This window comes from Pristis pectinata, chromosome 8 (genome assembly GCF_009764475.1).
Source record: "Pristis pectinata isolate sPriPec2 chromosome 8, sPriPec2.1.pri, whole genome shotgun sequence".
Classification (NCBI taxonomy): domain Eukaryota; kingdom Metazoa; phylum Chordata; class Chondrichthyes; order Rhinopristiformes; family Pristidae; genus Pristis; species Pristis pectinata.
The window spans coordinates 9,510,463-9,531,016 of record NC_067412.1 but is presented as its reverse complement, the minus strand read 5'-3'; the positions used below and the strand labels follow the sequence as shown (position 1 = coordinate 9,531,016).

The following is a 20,554-nucleotide window of genomic DNA, read 5'->3' as shown; positions in this document are numbered from 1 at the left end:
GCTTGTGATCTTGGCAGAGAAGGCCCAATCTGGGGACTCAATGCCGGAAAATGAACCTTGATATATTGGATACACTTTGTTCCTGATCATGTTAATGGGCAATTATAGCTACAGAGAAACATGTTAAAAGGAAAATCTAATTATTTCTCCACAACATAACTTACAGCACTGGTTTAATGATACTCATACATATGTTTTCTTGGTTGTAGGATGCTGGAATATTCACTGGATGGACACAATGTGAGTCTCTCAGCAATACGAACTGTCCGAGTCCTCAGGCCATTAAGAGCCATTAACAGAGTTCCTAGTAAGTTTAGGATCTCCTTTTACTTTCAAGATTGACATAAATTATTTCTGCCTGGGTTCTGGTTGACACTAGACCCGCTGTTGACTTTATTGCAAAGTTTTGTTCACGTGTAACTCTCAAGGCATGGTTAAGTTTTATTATGAGGAATAAAGAGAACACTTGGCAATCTTTGATGCTGGCTATCTCCAACAAGGGAGGGCCTAACTACCTAACCTTGACATTCAATGGCATTTCCATCTCTGAGTCCTTGACATCCTCAGGGTCACCATGGACCAGAAACTCGCCTGGACCGGTCACGTAAATACTATAGCTACATGAACGGATCCTGAGTTGGGTAAGGGACTCACTTCCTGGCCTCTCAAGGTATTTCCACAATCCACAGGGCACAAGTCAGGAGAGCGACCGAATGCTCTCCATCCACCTGGATGAATGCAGCTCCAATGATTCTCAAGGAGCTTGGCACCATCCACTTAATTGATACTCCATTCTCCACCCTAGATATTAATTCCCTCCACCACTGTCATACAGTGCCTGCAATATGTGATATCTACAAACTGCAGTGCAGTGACTCAACGTGGCCACTCTGATAGCACCTCCCATTTCTGCAACCTTTACCCCTAAGAAGGACAAGAGTTTCAAGTCCCACACCATATTGTCTTGGAAATATATTATCTTTCCTTCATTATCACTGGGACTGGATGCAGGAAGCTCCCAACTCAGCAGCACTGTGGGAGCACTTTCACCAGCGGGACTGCAGCAAGTCAAGGAGGTGGCTCCCTGCAACCTTCTCAAGGACATTTAGGACGGGCGATAAATGCTGGCTCTGCCATCATGGGAAAAAAGTTGGAATTCACCCATAAATGACTTCCCATGCTGAGCCACCAAACCTTGCAGAGTTTTGGGGGTTACATTCCCAAAATTGTTGTGATAGTCGTGACCTTCCTTGTCCGGGGATAGGGATTCTGCCAGAATTACGGCGGTGTGGGCTGGAAAGGTTCTGTAGCCTTTTTTTTTTAGCAGATCCAGTGCTTAACTTTGCTCTGTTAACTTAAAAGGCACAGATTTCAAAAATGAATTCTGCACTGTTGCCAAATTATCCATGCAGAATAGCAAAGAAGGGTTTAACAATTTTACTGTATTGAATTAAGTTCGTGTGTCAGTTTATTAATAGCACCTCAATAAAGGCTACAACTAGACAAGAACCTTAATCCTAATTGTATTGTTGTTAACAGTTCTAAAGATAAATAGAATAAACTCTGTATAGTTCCTTCTAGTTGCATTTTCTTCCAGTTTTGTCTCTCCATATTATTTGTTGTTCCCAGATGAGATGTTGTGATCAGAATTCTGACGATGCCAAGTTATTTCCCCTAATTTCATGAGGATTTGCAAAATTTGTGACAGAAATTAAAGTTGTTGCAATAACCGTTCTAGTATTGAAGCTGCTGTTCTTAAACATAAGAAACTACTTGAACTGCAGCTTCTAAGTTAGAGCTGTAGAGTCATAGTTATACAGCGTGGAAACAGGCCCCTCAGCCCAATTCCTCCATGCCAACCAAATTGCCTACCTGAGCTAGTCCTATTTAGCCTGTATCCCTTTAAACCTTTCCTATTCATGTGTCTGTCCAAAAAGTTGTAAGAAAAAATGAGATATTTAAATTGATGTACAGCTAGAAGCCAGACTCCCCAAAAAAAAATCCAGCAGGGAACTTGGTAGAAACTACTTTAGCCAAAGACTGGTGAAACTGTGGTGGTCACTACCACAGGGAGGTAGTTGTGGCAAATAGTGTAGATATGTTTAAGAGGAAGCTAGACAGCATACAAGGGAGAAGGAGCAGAGGATTACACTGACAGATTTTAGATGAGGGAAAATGGGAGGATGCTCAAATACTTGCATGAACTGGTTTTGTCATATACCTGATGTAATCCTATGTAATTTTAATGCTTTTATGATGCAGATGTTAAAAACAACAGGAGAATGTGAATTACTAGTTTGTACTTTCATGGTGATGGGCTTGAGGATGTGTCTTCTCTTCCTGTTGTGTTCCTCTTCCTCACTGTGAGGATGTCCAATCAACCACTCTTCAGCCTCTTAAAACATTAACGCTGTGGGAACTACCTCTGTCTCATTACTGCATTTGGTACATTTTAAAGAGCACGTATCCAGGTATTATTGTTATGTTGAACATAATATTGGAGTGTTAAGTGAAACACTGCAAGAAACAGATGCAAAGAATTATTTTGTTTTCTTTGAAGTGATTTTGAAAACCAATTTAGAACTTAATGAAAATATGATGCGGTCATGATGTTTCACTGCTATCTATTTTGTCAGTTTCTTATGTTAATAGTGAAAATTGTATGTGATTTTCTTTGTTCCTGGAAACACTGGTAATTATGTTATCCCTTTGAACATTAATTATGATAACTAAAATGGGCTCTGCATTTGCAGTGACATGTGCAGTTAAGTAGTGCAGATCATGGTTAAATTACATTTAACTGGGAACTTAACAATGCAATAGAGGACAAAGGAATAAACTAAAGACTGGAGACTTTAACAGTGAGTGCTTTCATTACATGTCTTGGTAGTGCATGTAAAATCATAAAAGCAGCGTATTGGTTAGGTGAATATGTCTTTGCAGGTTGGTCTTAGTATCAAAAAAACAGTGGAATGGGGCTAGAATAAAGTGGATCTTTTAGTAAATATACATTATGCATACTAGTTTGCTTATTTTAGTAAATTTACATATACGTAAAAAATTAATATATCTCTATAACATAGGAAATATGAATTCTCCAGGCAGTTTTGCGGCAGATCATTGCATAGAATTGAAAACCAATATATCTGACAATCCAATGTCAATTGATCTCACTAACTTTAACAGCAGAATTTAAATTAAAAGATCTGTAACTAGAATGTGACCTTTTGGTTCAAAGTATATAAATTCTATTCTGGATGTAATTTCTTACCATTCCAGAGTGTTCAGAAATCTGATTGAAGTTCTACAAGTCTCTTTCACTACCTTTTTAAAGTAATTAACTTTACCACAGTTCTGTGATGGAAAACTGTTATTCAGTAATCGATTTCAGGGATTACAATCTCATTTCCTTACAATTTTTCAGAAATCAATCTTTAATGAAAGGAAATGCAGCAATGGGTTTGTGAGGTTTAATGGACGATCAGCTTTGGATGCTGTTGATATGGTTCATACATTAACAAAAATTATGGTCTTCAACATAAAACGTATTAATTTTGATGTGAGCTTTCAGCAAAATTGCAATTCAACACTGGAACTTCCTGTTAATTTGCACCCTACAACGTGATAATTTACAGCTTAAATGAATTTTCCAGTGGAAATGATGTAGGAAATTCAGGAATAATTGTGTTATGCATGGTTTTATAATGCATCTAATTTTACTTAAACTGTCACACTCAAATGTCCAGACCTGCTCCTGTATTCACAATGGTTCATTATCATATCTCTCTGCCAGATGAAGGCAGGAAGGATGAGGTACAGGGCCAGAAATTAAACCTTAAATTGTGTATTTAATTTAAAACAAAATACAACTTAATTTTATTGAGGTGGTCAGAAGGAGTGTTCCTTCTGATTACAAAAAGACATTTGGACAGGTACATGGATAGGAAAGGTTTAGAAGGATATGCGGGCAGATCAGTCTGGTTTAGATGGGCATCTTAGACGGCATAGATGAGTTGGGCCGAAGGGCCTGTTTCCCTGCTGTATGACGCTCTGACTCTAAGTCACAAAGATAGCTCCCTTCACAATTGTTACTCCAACCGATGTGCATGATGCCTGTAGAATGGTCTGCTAGTCAATCCCATGACCCCTCCTCTTGTCAATGGATGGAATCCTAGCTGCATAATTTTCCACATCTTCGTACATCTCCTTGGATACAAGAAGGTAGTTAGGCCGCTGGGAACCAGATAAGATGCAGGAGGGAAAATACACAGGCCTTGCTTCTGGTTGACGATCCTCCCACATGGCTTCTCACTTGCCCAAAACTTCCAAGGAATTAAGATTGGGCCTTCAGTCTTTCCTTTGCACTTGAAAGTTAAATGAATCCCGTGGAATGTGGCCTATTTCAACACGGGTGATTGTCTTAATGTTAACTTATCAATTCCCTTAAATGTTTTTGTAAGTTTTGTTCAATCAGTGGCTTAGCTTTATGCTAATTTACCCAAATCCCAGCAAGAGGACTCCATTTGCAAAACTATTCTTCTTAAGGATTTTGGAGCTGAGCAGTCTGCCTCAGGTTCCCTTGGAATTTAAGCATTAGAAATAGAGATCTCCTGTTTATAAAGGATTCCAAATATCCAGCAAAATGCAGGTTTAATTTAATCTTGTTCCTGCTGTTATTACAGCAAGAAGCCTCATATAATGGCTGTCCAACAATTTTGCAATATGGTTTTTTTAACACCCTATCAAGACTATGAAATTAAAGTTAGAACAAATCTTTTTTTTCCCCCCAAGTTGTGCAGAGAATTTCAAAATTGGCTTAGTTTGGCGTCCATCAGTCTTTTTTTTAATTAATTTCCATTAATTTGTAAAAAAAAATTCAGTAGGAAGTTATTCTATTAAATTTACTAGATTGTGCTAATGTTGGTAGATCTGGACTCTGAAAGGACTGCTATTTAATAGCAGGCAAGGAGATTGCAAATTGATCCTAATTTAAAGAGTTCATAGAACCATACTTTGAGGGGGTCCCAACTCAATATACCCCCCGCCCCCCACCAATCATCAACCCCCTTTCACCCCAGATCAATTGCCGAGGGTGTTTATCAGAAGGCTCCCAGAGAAATCTTCCAAGAAAGCCCACTGTTTCTCTCCCCTCCCCCCCCCCCGCTGTACCAACTCATGTACCTTCTTCCAGTCAGTGATAGAGAACATTTATACCCTTGCACAGGCATCAGGAAGAAGCCCTTGGGATCTTCAGGTTCTTATTTAGTGCATAACTTGAATTGTTTGAAACTATATTCCTGACAGCATTTGGAGAGTAACTGCCCTTGAAGAATCTCCATTGCAAAAAAAGTAATTCATCCCTATAAATGTCAGCTCATCTCAAAGGAATTAGTTAAAATAATGTATAAGTATTTCTTGAAGAAGCAAATTAAGACCAGTTTTAGAACATTTTATTCTGGAAAGATGAGGTGTCCTGTCAGGTAAATGGGCAGGTTTTGTACTCTTTCACACAGTATAATACTAAGGTCCTTTTTTCCTACTGAGTCAGGTAGTGATTTTTTGCTGAATAAGATTGAGTCTGCTAACTTTTTCCTTGTGTAAACATTGGGTCAGATGCAGGGCAGTGTGGAGGGCTGGAATTAATCATTTAACAGCAAATAAGAGTAGTCCTGTTACCATTCCAGTCTGTAGTTTTTCATATAGTGCACTACGGCAGTGAAATATATCATTTATAAATAATGAGGTTTAGAACATTTTGTTTGCTTCTGTTATGTTTTGACTGTAAAAGACAGGATCTCTGATTCCTTGTCTTTGTAGGCTGTAGTTCAAAGTGATCAAATAACCATTTGCTTTTGTTTTCTCAAAGAACTGAGGGTTACTGGATGATATAGTGATGAATTACATTCAACTCAAGAGCTGGATTTCATCTTAGTTCAGTCGACTGTGATAATAGCTTTCTCTTCTCAGAGCGTTTACGCTCCTTGGTAAAATTAAGTTCTGGTCCATCAGCATGAGGATAATGATTAGACTAGCATGAGCTGGATGGTTCAGTCTGGCTCATACTTGGGTCAATGGTAGGGGAGAGGCAGCTATTATGATTGAAGCATATTACTTGGTCATGGGATATATGACAGGCTTAATATTTTTAAAGTGGTCTCTATTTATGGAGAAATGTTGAGCAGAACTCCTTACTTGTCATGAAGTAGTACCATAAGTAGATTCTTTTTGAAAGATTGGGGAACCTAGGGCTATGTAGAGGAGGAGTTGAGGCTTGAGCAGATCAGCTATGAACATATTGAATGGTGGGGCAGGCTTGATGGACCGAGTGGCCTACTCCTGCTCCTATTTTCTTGTGTTCCAAATCATCGCTTGTGAACTTCACCTTGCAGGAGTCGGGATTTGAAGTGGGAGATTTGAAAAAAGGTGAGTGTCTATCTTGTGCCTGGGAGTTTCACTTTGCAGGAATCTAAAAGAGGCACGTTTGCAAGTTGTTAATAGTTGGTTGGCTCATTGGCCAATTAAAAGCAGCCAATAAAAAGAAGTAAAGGTCAAGTGGAGTGGCCAGTGTGCGAGTGGGCCAGTGTTAGAGTGGGGGAGCTGAGGCTTTGGTGAGAAGAGGTGGAGGCTAATGAGTTGGCAACTTGGAGCAAGAGCAGGAGAATTGAAAAGAAGAGTCTCCTTGCTTGCTTATGAGTTTCACTTGTGGGAATTTAAAAGGTAAGACAGCTAATTGCTAGTTAATAGGTGATTGGCTAATAAGCTAAGTACCAGCAGCTAATAAAAAGTTAGTCAAGTGGACCAGCCATTTTGAGAGTGACTACCAGGCTTCAGTGAGGAGGGCAAGCAACACTAAGATAAAGTGAGGTGAGGTTCTTATTCATTTTTTCTGGTTCTTTATTTTCCCTCAAACCTTTTCAGTCATGGCAGGTGAGCTAAGATCCCTGCCATGCTCCTCCTGATCAATGTGGAAACTTGGGGAGGCTGCTAGTGTCCTTGATGACGATGTGTGCAGGAAGTATGTCCAGCTGTAGCTCCTGACAGACCGCATGATGGTACTGAAGCTGCGCATGGATTCACTTTGGAGCATCCACAATGCTGAGAATCCACAATGCTGAGGAAGGTAGTGCAGGAGTCCCCTGTGGTCATCTCCCTCCAAAACAGATGGACTGCTTTGGATACTGTTGGGTGAGATGGCTCATCAGGGGAAGGCATCAGTAGCCAGGATCATGGCACCGTGAGTGGCTCTGCTGCACAGGAGGGCAGGAAAAAGAGTGGTAGAGCTATAGTGGTAGGGGGTTCCATGGTAAGGGGAATAGACGGGAGCTTCTGTGGCTGCAAACGGGACTCCTAGCTGGTATTAGTTTATTATTGTAACTTGTACTGAGGTACAGTGAAAAACTTGTCTTGCATACCGTTCGTACAGATCAACTCATCACCATGTGCATTTTAAGGTAGTACAGGGTAAAAACAATAACAGAATACAGAGTAGTGTCACAGCTACAGGAAAGTGCATTGCAGGTAGACAATAAGGTGCAAGGTCATAACAAGGTAGATTGTGAGATCGAGTCCCTCTCATCATATAAGGGAACTGTTCAATAGTCTTATCACAGGGGGATAGAAGCTGTCCTTGAGCCTGGTGATATGTGCCCTCAGGCTCCTGTCCCTTCTGCCTGATGGGAGAGGGGAGAAGAGAGAATGACCTGGGTGGGTGGGGTCTTTGATTATGCTGGCTGCTTCGCCAAGGCAGCAAGAGGTATAGACAGAGTCCATGGAGGGGAGGCTGGTGTGTTGCCTCCCAGGTGTTTCAGAGTGGCTGCAGGGGATTCTGGAAGGGGAGGGCGAACAGCCAGCTGTCATGGTGCATGTAGGTACCAACGATATAGGAAAAAAGCCAGATGAGGTGGTACAAGCTGAATTTAGGGAGCTAGGAGATGGATTTAAAAAGTAGGGCCTTGAAGGTAATAATCTCAGGATCACTACCTGTGCCACATGCCAGTCAGAGAAGGAATAGCAGCATAGTTAGGATGAATATGTGGCTTGAGCAGTGGTGCAGGAGGGAGGGTTTCAGATTCCTGGGGCATTGGAACTGGTTCTGTGGAGGTGGTTTCAGTACAAACTGGATGGTCTACACCTGGGCAGGACTGGGATCAATGTCCTAGGGGGATTGTTTGCTAGTGCTGTTGGGGAGGGTTTACACTAATATGGCAGGGGGATGGGAATCCATGCAGAGAGACAGAGGGAAGCAAAGCAGAAACCAGAGTAAAGGTTATGAAAGAGAAAAATAAGAGTGGAGTACAGAAAAGTCAACTGCTAAGGACACAAAGGTTACTGGATTCTAGAAGGACAATGAGTGTAAGGGCACTTTATCTGAATGCTCGTAGTATTTGAAACAAGGTCAGCGAACTTGTGGCACAAATAAGTACAAAGAGGTATGATTTAGTGGTCATGACAGAAAAGTGGTTGCAGGTTGGAGATGAGTGGGAATTAAATATCCAAGTGCATCAGGTAATAGGGGAGGATAGGCAGGGAGGTGGGGTAGCTCTCTTAAGAATGAGATCAGGGTGACAGTGAGAGACGATTTAAGATCTAGGGAGCAGAATGTTGAGTCCATCTGGGGAGAGATTAGGAATAGTAAGTGGAGGGGGGGGAATCACTGGTGGGAGATGTCTGCAGGCCACTGAATAATAACATTATGGTGGCACAGGCAGTAAAGCAAAAAATATTCCATGCATGGAAGAATGGAACGGCAGTTGTCATGGGGGACTTTAACTTCCACACTGGGTGAACCAAGTTGGGTGAGGCAGTCTTGAGGAGAACTTCATAGAAAGCACCCATGATGACTTTCTTGAACAGCATGTTAGTGAACCTACAAGGGAAAATATTATCCTATGCAATGAGACAGGTAAAATTAACGAACTTGTGGTTTGGGATCCTCTTGGAAAGAGTGATCATAGTATGATTGAATTTCTCATACAAATGGAAGGTGCAATAGTTCGATCTAAATCCAGTGTATTGTGCCTAAACAAGGGAGACTACAACGGGATGAGGGAGGAGTTGGCTAATGTAGACTGGAAAGTCAGGCTAGATGGTGGGACAGTTGAAGAACAGTGGAAGACTTTAAGAGATTTTTCAGTGCTCAAAAAAAAAACTATATTCCAGTTAAAAGCAAGGACAGTAAGGGTGGGGAGGGTCAGCCTTGGATAACTAAGGAAATAAAAGAAGGCATCAGGCTAAAAGCTCATGCGTACAAAGTTGCCAAGAGTAGTGGGAAACTAGAAGATTGGGAAAACTAAAAAGCAGCAAAGAACCACTAAGCAAGCAATAAGCAAAGGGAAGATAGATTATGAAAGTAAACTAGCACAGAATATAAAAACAGATGGTAAAAGTTTTTATAATTATATAAAATGGAAAAAGGTGGCTCAAGTGAATGTAGGTCCCTTGGAAGATGAGAAGGGGGAATTAATATTGGGTAATGTGGAAATGACTGAGACCTTGAATGACTATTTTGTGTCAGTCTTCATGGCGGAGGACATGTCTAACATGCCATAGGGAGATGTGATGGGAGGTGGGGGCCTTGATACAATTACTATCACTAAAGAGGTAGTGATGAGCAAACTAGTGGGCCTAAAGGTAGACAAGTCCTCTGGTCCTGATGAATGCATCCCAGGGTACTGAAAGAAATGGGGAAAGTTATAATTCACCAAAGTTCTCTGGACTCTGGGCAGGTTCTGGCAGATTGGAAGACAGTGAATGTCGTGCCACTGTTTAAAAGGATGTAGGCAAAAGGTAAATAACTATAGGCCAGTTAGGTTAATGTCTGTTGTCGGAAAAATGCTTGAAGCTATCATTAAGGAAGAAATAGCGAGACATCTGGATAGGAGTGGTTCCATCAGGTAAACGCAGCATGGATTCAGGAAGGGCAGGTCCTGTTTGACAAACTTACTGGAGTTCTGAGGATATGATGAGCACGGCAGATAGAGGAGAACAGGTGGCTATTGTATACTTCAATTTCCCAAAGGCGTTCAATAAGGTGCCGCATAAAAGACATCCATAAGATCAGGATGTACGGAGTTGGGGGGTAAGGTATTAGCATGGATAGAGGATTGGTTAACCAATAAAAGGCAGAGAGTTGGTATAAATTGGTGTTTCTCTGGTCAGCAATCAGTGGTGAGTGGGGTGCCACAGGGGTCAGTGCTGGGCCCACAACTGTTCATGATGTACATTAATGATTTGGAAGAGGGGACCAAGTGTAGTGTATCTACGTTTGCTGATGACACTAAATCGAGTGGAAAAGCCAATTGCGCAGAGGATGCAGAGAGATATAAATAGATTAAGTGAGTGGGCAAGGGTCTGGCAGATGGAGTACAATATCAATAAATGTGAGGTCATCCTCTTTGGAAGGACAAACAGAAGATCAGATTATTTAAATGATAAAAGACTGCAGCATGCTGTTGTGCAGAGGGAGTTGGGAGTGCTTGTGCATGAATTGCAAAAGGTTGGTTTGCAGGTGCAACAGGTTATCAAGAAGGTAAATGGAATGTTGGCCTTCATTGCTGGAGGGATTGAATTTAAGAGCAGGGAGGTTATGCTGCAACTATACAGGGTACTGGTGAGGCTACACCTGGAGTACTGCGTGCAGTTCTGGTCTCCTTACTTGAAGAAGGATATACTAGCTTTGGAGGCAGTGCAGAGGAGGTTCACCATGTTAATTCTGGAGATGAGGGAGTTACTCTCTGAGGAAAGATTGAGTCGCCTGGAACTATACTCGCTGGAATTCAGAAGAATGAGAGGGGATCTTATAGAAACAAAATTATGAAAGGGATAGATGAGATAGAGGCAGGAAGGTTGTTTCCACTGGTAGCTGGTGAAATAATTGAATTTGATCTCAAGTCCCAAAGGTTACAATGTGCCCAAGCAGAAGCTGAGGTGTTGTTCCTTTGGCCTCATTGGAACAGTGTAGACTGATGGGTCAGGGTGAGATAGAGAATTAAAGTGACAGGCATTCAGTGACTGCCTTGTGGAAACTCTGTCTGCTTTGCAGGGGTGTCCTTGAGCTTCCAGTTACCTGTTACTTGAGTTCTCCACCCACTTCCTCTCTGGTGGAGACCAGGGCCTCCAACGGAGGAATTGCAGAATCAAAGGATTAAGTACCTTGTGAGATCAGAGGTTGGACCAATTTGGCCAGGGACTGGTGGAGAGGTGTTAGAGTGGGGGGAGTGGTTGATGGCATGTGACTTAGCTTATGGTGGTCCCAGTTCAACACACAGTTGCTCCAGGGATGACCACTGATGACCAGGATCCATGGCCTTGGGCTGCTAGCCTTCCGTCACATCACCCACCCTCCCTCGCCTCCGACCCAGCTTCAGTCCTGAGTGGCAACCATGCCGATGCTCCAATGACCTTCCAGTGGCATCCAACACTTGATCCCTGGGAAAGCCCACAATTAACATTGATGCAGTAGAGTTCCTAGACAGTAATGCTTTGCCCTTGATCTTTGTACTGCTTCTGAAAATAAAAAAAAACACAATCTTTCTGTGCTTGGGTTTGTGATGTGCATCAGTGTGCACCATTTAAACTGACATTGAGAATCTGGTGTGTGGGTGACTGTGAATTGCTGATACAGTTGTTGTTTTGCCTTGGGGTTGTGGTTGGTACTACTCATCAAGCTAAAGCTTCTGCTGTGCTTGACGAGGGATATTAGAACAGTCAACAGTTGTGATTTAATAAACTCAGGCTGCTTTAGTTCATAACTTTCTGCAAATGGAATCTAACATCAGGCAGGATGCCAGCTGTTTTCTCTCCTTTTTTTCCATCCCATCAGTTCTAATGAGGTGAAACGCTCCGATGCTGTGGGAGATTCGGTGCACTGTGGTCAGGTACACAATGTCAGCTTAAAGCTGCGTCCAAGTTGTTGCTTTTGTCTGCTCAGTAGGTTGCGTCACACAGAAAATGGGAGCAGGAGTAGGGCTTTCACCTCTTCGAACCTGCTCCACAATTCACTACTTCACCGTCAGATTCCAGCACTGGTAGCCTTCGTGCCCCTGTTCATCATCCTCCAGCAGCTGTCTCCACCTTCAACCTCCCTTCCTCACCAGTCTCCGTCTGCCTCTTCCTTGTTTGCCTCTGCCTCTCACCCACCATCTCCCAACTCCTCCCCTCTCCCTCCCCCACCTGGCTCCATCTGCCCGTCATCCTTCACCCTTCCTCAGTCCACCTCGGGCCCTGTCTCACTCCTCTCCTCTTTATACTGGCTTTCTTCCCTCTCCACTCTGTCCTGCTGCAGGGTCTTGACCCAAAACACCAACAATCCCTGTCTCTGCCCCCACCCCCCCCCCCCCCCCCCCACACACACACACACACACACAGATGCTGCTCAACCTGCTGAGTTCCTCCAGCAGGTTGTTTTGTGTTCCAGTTTCTTGCATCACTGTTTCTTGATTCTGCTAGTCCTAAGAACGATATCTAACTCCTCAAATATATTTAATGATTTGACCTCAATTGCAGTCTATAGGAGAGGATTTCACAGGTTAACCATTCTTTGAGGGAAGACATTTCTCCTCATCTCATTCTTATAGTTTACCCCTTATCCAGAGACTGACTCCTGGTCCTGGGCTCCGCTTCCACTGGAAACATCTCTCCTGCATCTGATCTGGTGGGTTTGTCCCATGAAGAGGGGTGAAGCAGATTTTAGAAGAAAGAGAGATCATTTCATTCAAATGTGTAAAATTCTTGAGGAACTTGACATTGTAGATGCAGGAGATGATATTTCCCCTGACTAGAGCATCTAGAACCAGGGCTCGCAGCCTCCGAATCAAGGGTCACCCATGAGGGACAGATTGGGGGAAATTCCTTCATCTAGAAGATGGTGAATCTTTGGGATTCTCTGCTCAAGAGTATTGTAGAAGCTCAGTGATGTGCATATTCAAGAGAGATTGCTAAATGTTTAGATATTAAGGGACTTGAGGGATGTGATGCTAATGCAAGAAAATGGTGCAGGGGTCAGCCTTGATCTTATTGGATGGCAGAGCAGAGACAAGGGCCAGATGGCCTCCTTCTGTTTCTTATGTTCTTATGCTTGGGTTTGATTCATTTCTTCAGCAAACTCTCATGAGGCTTGGTGAGAGGAAGGCAATTTGAAATGGAGCAGTGCCTATTGATGATGTGATGTTGCAAGAATCCTACTGGATCATTATAAATGTGACTCATTGAATCAAAACGGGCATTAGGAAAGTCTTGTTGCCTTTGGCATTGATTTGAGGATGAGCTGTTCAAGTTGTACATTAGTTTTGTCGTGATTCGCTGGTAGGTAGTAGTGGCACTGATTTGTACGACATTTAGAAAGTACTCCTTCATGAAGGAGTTGGGAAAAAAAAACCCTCAAGCCTGATCTGCTATTCAGAGTTGACACTCCATCTTGGCTGTACTTTCCCCTTCCCCATCCCCTGATCTGCTATCCTCTGACTCACTTCATCCAAAAATTAGTCTTGTCTTTGAAGATATTCAACGAGTCAGCATCCAAAGATTTGCAACATTGCTGAGTAAAGAAATTTATTCTCCTCTCCAACCTAAATGGTTAACTGTTTATCCTGATGCAGAAGGAAATAAGTATGACGAATGCCAGGTTAATAGATTGAAGCAGAGCAGATTTTGAGGAACTAAGAATAAACATGGAATGATAAAATGGATACAGAACAATGGGTCCTGATGACGGTCTCGATCTGAAACATCAACTGTTTATTTCCCCCCATAGGTGCTGCCTGACCTGTTGAGTTAGTCATAGTGATACAGCATGGAACCAGGCCCTTTGGCCCAACTTGCCCCTGCTGACCAAGGTGCCCACCTAGACTAGTCCTATTTGGCCCATATCCCTCCAAAGCTTTCCTACCCATATCCTTAGACAAATGTCTCTTAAATGTTAGGAACCCAATGTACCGTGGGCCATGAAGATGTTCAGGTCCTCAGTGTTATTTTTGATATTTATTCCTGGCTGCAAACCAGTCAAATTAGCAGCTGGAAGAGCACACGAGCAGCAAGCCACAGCCGCTGAGATTGCCTGGGCAGATAGGAAGGCGATGTGTTGATGATTTTGTGTGTTGTTCCAGATTCCAGCATCTGCAGAATCTCTTGCGTCACAGAATAATGGGAGTCATTTAAAACTTCAATAGCATGCAGGGAAATTTTTATATTGTATCAGAAGGGAGGAACAAACTATACATTCATAAAACTCCATGGATGAGTTGAGATGCAAAGGAATAAATGGTTATTGGTATTGGTTTATTATTGTCACTTGTACTGAGGTACAGTGGAAAAACTTGTCTTGCATACCATCTGTACAGATCGATTCATTACCCAGTGCATTGAGGTAGTACAGGGTAAAAACAATAACATAATACAGAGTAAAGTGTCACAGCTACAGGGAAGTGCATTGCAGGTAGACAATAAGGTGCAAGGTAGATTGTGAGGTCAAGAGTCCATCTCATCGTATAAGAGAACCATTCTTATCACAGTGGTATGAAAGCTGTCCTTGAGCCTGGTGGTATGTGCCCTCAGGCTCCTGTATCTTATGCCTGATGGGAGAGAATGACCCAGGTGGGTGGGGTCTTTGATTATGCTGGCTGCTTCACCAAAGCAGCGAGAGGTATAGACAGAGTCCATGGAGGGGAGGCTGGTTTCCATGATGTGCTGGGCTGTGTCCACAACTCTCTGCAGTTTCTTGCAGTCCCAGGCAGAGCAGTTACCATATCAAGCTGTGATGCATCCAGATAGGATGCTTTCTCTGGTGCATCGATAAAAATTGGTGTGTGTCAAAGGGGACATGCCAAATTTCTTTCACCTCCTGAGGAAGTAGAGGCGCTGGTGAGCTTTCTTGGCTGTGGCGTCTGCATGGTTGGACCAGGACAGACTATTGGTGTTCACTCCTAGCAACTTCAAGCTTTCAACCCTCAGTGTAACATCAGTGGGAGGAAAAATATTGGAATGCCTACTGAAGGAGAAGACAGATCATCCAGAAATGAAAAGTATAAGTATAAAAATCATGCTTGTACAAGCTTAGTTAATATTTTGAAGAGGTAACAGTATAGACAGTGGGAATACAGTAGAAGTAATTTATCTAGATTTTCAGAAGGTTCTGATGAGCACCCCGTAACAGCCTAATGAATAAAGTCAGGACAAATATTGCATTGATTGCAAGGTGCTTCAGCAGGGAGTGGGAGAAGATGGGTGATGGCATTTCACAAGAATCCCTCCTGGGATTCCAGCCATTCACAATTGACATTAATGCTTTGGAATCAGAACTGCACTTTGCATATTTGAGAATGATATCAGATCGAGGAGGTGGGTAGGGCAGTTAATATTGAAGAGATGGCAGAAAATTACAGGAGGACTTACAGAAACTTGCAGATTAGGCAAGTAGTTGGCAAATGATCAACATTGATAACAATTCTGAATTCCGTTAGATATAAGCTCCCTTTGAGCATAGAGAGCTCTTGGGATGCAAGTCCATAGCTCCCTGAAAGTGGCAACACAAGTGGACAGGTTGGTAAAGAAGGCATACAGTATGCTTGCCTTCATCAGCTGGGGGGATTGAGTATAAAAGTTGGCAAGTCATGTTGCAGTTGTATAAGACTTCAAGTCACATTTGGAGTATTGTGTGCCATTCTGGTCGCCACACTGCAAGAAGGATGTGGAGGCTTTGGAGATGGTGCAGAAGAGGTTCACCGGGATGTTGCCTGGATTGGAGTGTATTAGCTGTAAGGAGAGGTTGTTTCCTCTGGAGTGTTGCAGGCTGACTGGTGACCTGAAGTGCATAAAATTGAGGGGCCAAATGAGGTAGATACCCTTTTTCCCCAGGATAGAAAGGTCAAGTACTAGAGAACATAGATTTAAGGTGAGAGTGGGGATGTTTAAAGGAGAGGTGTGAGGTAAGTTTTTTTTACACAGAGGGTGGTAGGTGCCTGGAACATGCTACCAGGGGAGGTGATGAAAGCAAATATGACAGCAGTGTTTAAGAGGTCTTTGTACAGGCACATGAACAGTGAGGGAATAGAGGCATACAGACCACATGCATGCAGATTAGCATCATGGTCAGCATAGATATGGGGTGCCAGCTCCTTCCCCTCCCCTTCTCCTTTTATTCTGGCTTCTGCCTTCTTTCTTCCCACTCCTGATGAAGGATCTCAGCCCAAAACATTGATTGTTCATTTTACCTTCATAGATGCTGCCTGACCTGCTGAGTTCCTCCAGCATTTTGCGTGTGTTGGCCTGTTTCTGTGCCATACTGTTCTATGTTCTAGATGCAAGACCAAGTGGGATAGGGGAACAAAGGTTTCTCAGAGTACAGAATACACCAAGTGTTGTGCCATACATTAGTCAGGCCTTAAAAAAGCAACCAAGCCTACAGTTTATTTCTAGAGGGATAGAATTGAAAAATAGGGGAATCATACTAAACCTCTATGCACCTTTGTTAGACTACACCTACAGCACTACGTACTGTACTTATCACCAAACAATAAGTACGAGGAGGCACTGAAGAGATTGCGGAGAAGATCTACAGGGATAGCACCAGAAATGAGGATGCGTATCAGGGAAGTATCAACAGAAAAGAAGGCTGAGCAGTGACCAAATAGAAGTCTTTAAAATTATGTAAGGCTTGGATAGAGAATGTTTCCACTTCACGGAAGAGCATAATTAAAAGCTTCAATATAAGATGGTCACTGAAATCTAAAGACAATTCAGAAGAAACTTCTTTCTTCAAAAAGTGGTGAGAATGTGATAGAGACACTTCAGAGGAGGCAAGACAAGCACATGAGGGAGAAAGGAATGGAGGGTTACACTGAGATTTATTTGGGGAAGATGGGTGCTCTGGTCGAACATCAGTACCAGTATGGACAGGTTGCTGACGTGGCAGGTTTCTGGGACATTTATCGAACGCATTCAGTCCTGTGGATTCTCCATCCAAAAGAAACTGCCTCTCAATCCCTTTCAGAACCGTGCATGTCTCAGTGAAATTGTTCTACGTAAACTCCAGCAAGTGCACAATTTCTCCTCAAAGAACAACCCCCTTCATCTCAGGAATCAATACAACAAACCTGTTTAGGACCACCTTCAACACACAGTCATAGAGATGTACAGTATAGAAACAGGCCCTTCAGCCCACTGTGTCTATGCTGACATCATGCCTATCTATACTATTCCCACCTGCCTACATTAATTCCATATCCATTTATGTCCTGCTCATGTACATGTCAAAATGCCTCTTAAATGTTGTTACGGTCCCTGCCTCCACCATTTCCTCTGGCAGCTTATTCCAGATATTATTTACTTTCTGTGTGAAAGATTTATGCCTCAGTTCCCGTTTAAGCCTCCTACATCTCACCTTGAGCCTGTGCCCTTTGGTCCATGGGGTAACAAGACACTGGCTATCTACCCTATCTATGCCTCTTATAATTTTATATACCTCTATCATGTTACCTCTCAGCATTCTTTGTGCCAGAGAAAAAGGACCCAGCCTATCCAATCTCTCCTGAGAGCTCAAACACTCCAATCCAGGCAATGTCCTTGTGAATCCGTTCTGTACCCTCTCCAGCTTACTCACACCCTATAGTGTGGTGACCAAAACTGCACACATTATCCTTAAGTTGGATACAGAAACCAAGACTGCACACAGCAATTTAGATATGGTTTCACTAAAGTCATATAGAATTGCAGCAGGACTTGCTTATTGTCTTCCAACTCTCTGGCATGAAAGACCACCATACCTTTTCTCTCATTGCTGATGTATCAAAGTTTGTTTCATGAACATAGCACACGGAGGTTGCACTGTACAGCAATATCTTTGACTTTTTTTAAAAAATTCTTTTTTTTTCTCTCCATCCCACCAAATGAACATTTGTTCCACATTGTCCCATTTCCTGCCTCTTGCCCTTCCTCAATGTGTCCTCGTCTTTTTACAGACATTTTGTCTTCCTCACTTCTCGCTGTCTCATCTAATTTTGCTGGAACAGATAGAAGTGGATCAAGAAGCCTGGGATTAGGTATACTTTTGATGGAGCAATGCTGATGGGTAATTGCATAAGGCTTGAAAAAAGAATTGCATCACTTTTACCAAACAAGCTGCTGCTGTCATATAATAATTTTTTTAAGTGGGTTGAATTCTTAGAACACTTTGCACTGAAATATATTCATATTAATCATCTAGGGACATGTTCACACTGCAGTAGATCTCAACCCTTTTCTAGCTGGTATTCTGAAAATTATATATAAACCTTTGTAAGATGACTCAGTTATATTGTTGTTTTACAGTAAGATGGAAGCATAATAATCTCGAGTACATTCCTTTCTGTTTTATTTTTGCAGAAGGATTAGTTTACCTGAAATAAAATAATTGAATTTATGATAGTGTTGAAATTGAGTATGAATGCCTGCATGTCCAACTTTACCAAGCAATTGTTAACTTTTGAACTGGCTGCTTTTGCTAGATTTTGGTCAACATTTCATTGTCCCTTTTTTTAAAATGCAATTATATTTCAATAGATTAATAACCATACACAAATCATTACATTTTAACATTTTTTTAGAGCAAAAAAATTTCTACAAAACTGGAAGAAAATGAGTTAAGTTATGATCAAGGTAACTCAACATTGAGTAATGTTGTACTTTATACTAATTGTGCGTTTGCATTTCTATATTTTACAGGTATGAGGATACTAGTGACATTACTATTAGATACTCTGCCTATGTTAGGCAATGTTCTTCTCCTTTGTTTTTTTGTCTTCTTTATATTTGGGATTGTTGGAGTGCAGCTCTGGGCTGGACTGCTGAGGAACAGATGTTTTTATGAAGACAGCTTTGCAATGTAAGTAGTCTCTCCAAAGTCACTTAAACTGCATGTGGCATGGTTCTTGTAAAAAGTTTTGACTTTCTAACACAAATTGAATGACAGTGCTCCAAAATCACTTGCCTAAAATCTATGACATGTCCTGGGGAAAAAAAATGTGGGAAGCCTCCTCCGATGTGGTTATTTTCTCAATGAAACCCAATAACCTGTTCAAGTATGTATAAGGATAATTCACTGTGAAAGCTACTCTTGTAGTGAGGTGCTTTCTACAATGTGGGAAGGGCCTATTTTTTTTACCAGAACAAATGAGGACTTGCCCTTCCATATAAAGGATGTGGGATTTGGTCATTACAAACATTGCAAAGGGCTTTTCATTCCTTGTAGTTGCATCTCCAAGATGATATCCCTCCACTTGTAGAATATTGACCTGAGCTCTGGAAGATGTAACGGCATGAAATTGAACATAACTAGTGTAAGTAAGTGGAATGAGAGGATTTAATATGCCTATTTGTGGTGATCATGTTAATAAACAATGAAACAAGTTGTTAAGTAATATATTGTCTCAAAAAACAAGGCACTGGCTGTGAAATTCTGCAGTGGTTATTTAGTTCCTTGTAGCTATTTCCATTGTGTGGTTTTGTGGAGCAACAAACAATGTTGGAGGAATGCAGTGGGTCGAGCAGCATCTGTGGGAGGAAAGGAATTGTCGATGTTTTGAAACCCTGCATCAGGACTGAGAGTGGAGAGGTGAGATGGCCAGTATGAAGAGAAGGGGAGTGGTGATGAAGGTGATTGGTGGACTGAGGAGGGGTATAAGATGGCAGGCAGGTTGTATCAGGTCGGGGAGTGGAGCAGTTGGGGGATAGTGGCAGGTGAATGATAGATGGAGGCAGACGGGGGGGAAAAAACAAGGCAGATGGAGGGAGGGGAGTGTCAAAGTTGGAGATGGTTGCTGGAGGGAGATAAGCAGGAACACAAAGGGCTCCCAGTGCTGAACTCTAAGTAGGGGAGAGGTGGCAGATGGCAGGAGTCTGTGGGTGAACTGCATGTGTGGTGGGTGGATGGAACCAGGAGGGAGAGGGGGACGAAGATGGTTTTGGTTCATTGAAAGGCTGCAAGATCCCTCTGAATCTCAGGACAACAGATGTCCCGATTTGGGAGGCATATTCTAGCCCTCGTCCAAACTTAATTTGCTATCTGCATGATAACAGATGACACTAGAGATAAGGGTTCAGTCCTGACCTTGAGTGCTATCTGTGTGAAGTTTGCACGTTCTCCCTGTGACATCCTCTGTTTCCTCCAGGTGCTCTGGTTTCCTCCTATGTCCCACAGACATGCAAGTTGGGAGGTTAATTGGTAGCTAAGAAGATAAACAGGAGCAGGAGTAGGTCATCTGGCCCATTGACTCTGCTCTGCCATTCAATAAGATCATGGCTGATCTGTCTGTGGACTCAGATCCACTGACCTGCCTTTTCCCCATAACCCTTAATTCCCCTACTATGCAAAAATCTATCTAACTGTCTTAAAACTATTTAATGAGGTAGCCTCTACTGCTTCCCTGGGCAGGGAATTCCAGATTCACTACTGTCTGGGGGGGGGGGGGGGGGCAGTTTCTCCTCATCTCCATCCTAAATCTATTCCCCCGAATCTTGAGGCTATGTCCCCTAGCCAATAAGTTCCCCCTTGGTAGAGTGGGTGGGGGTGGGGGGGGGGGGGGGG

The 20,554-nt window shown here is 42.5% G+C and overlaps 1 protein-coding gene across 1 annotated transcript in view; it reads left to right on the top strand.

Annotated features, from left to right (window-relative positions):
* cacna1ha (calcium channel, voltage-dependent, T type, alpha 1H subunit a) overlaps positions 1–20,554 on the top strand; it is a 257,588-nt gene that overhangs the window by 7,296 nt on the left and 229,738 nt on the right. Inside the window, exons 3-4 of the mRNA XM_052022258.1 lie at positions 210–307; positions 18,694–18,853. Of these exons, the coding sequence (XP_051878218.1) occupies positions 210–307; positions 18,694–18,853 (258 nt within the window). The remainder of the gene's footprint in view (positions 1–209; positions 308–18,693; positions 18,854–20,554) is intronic.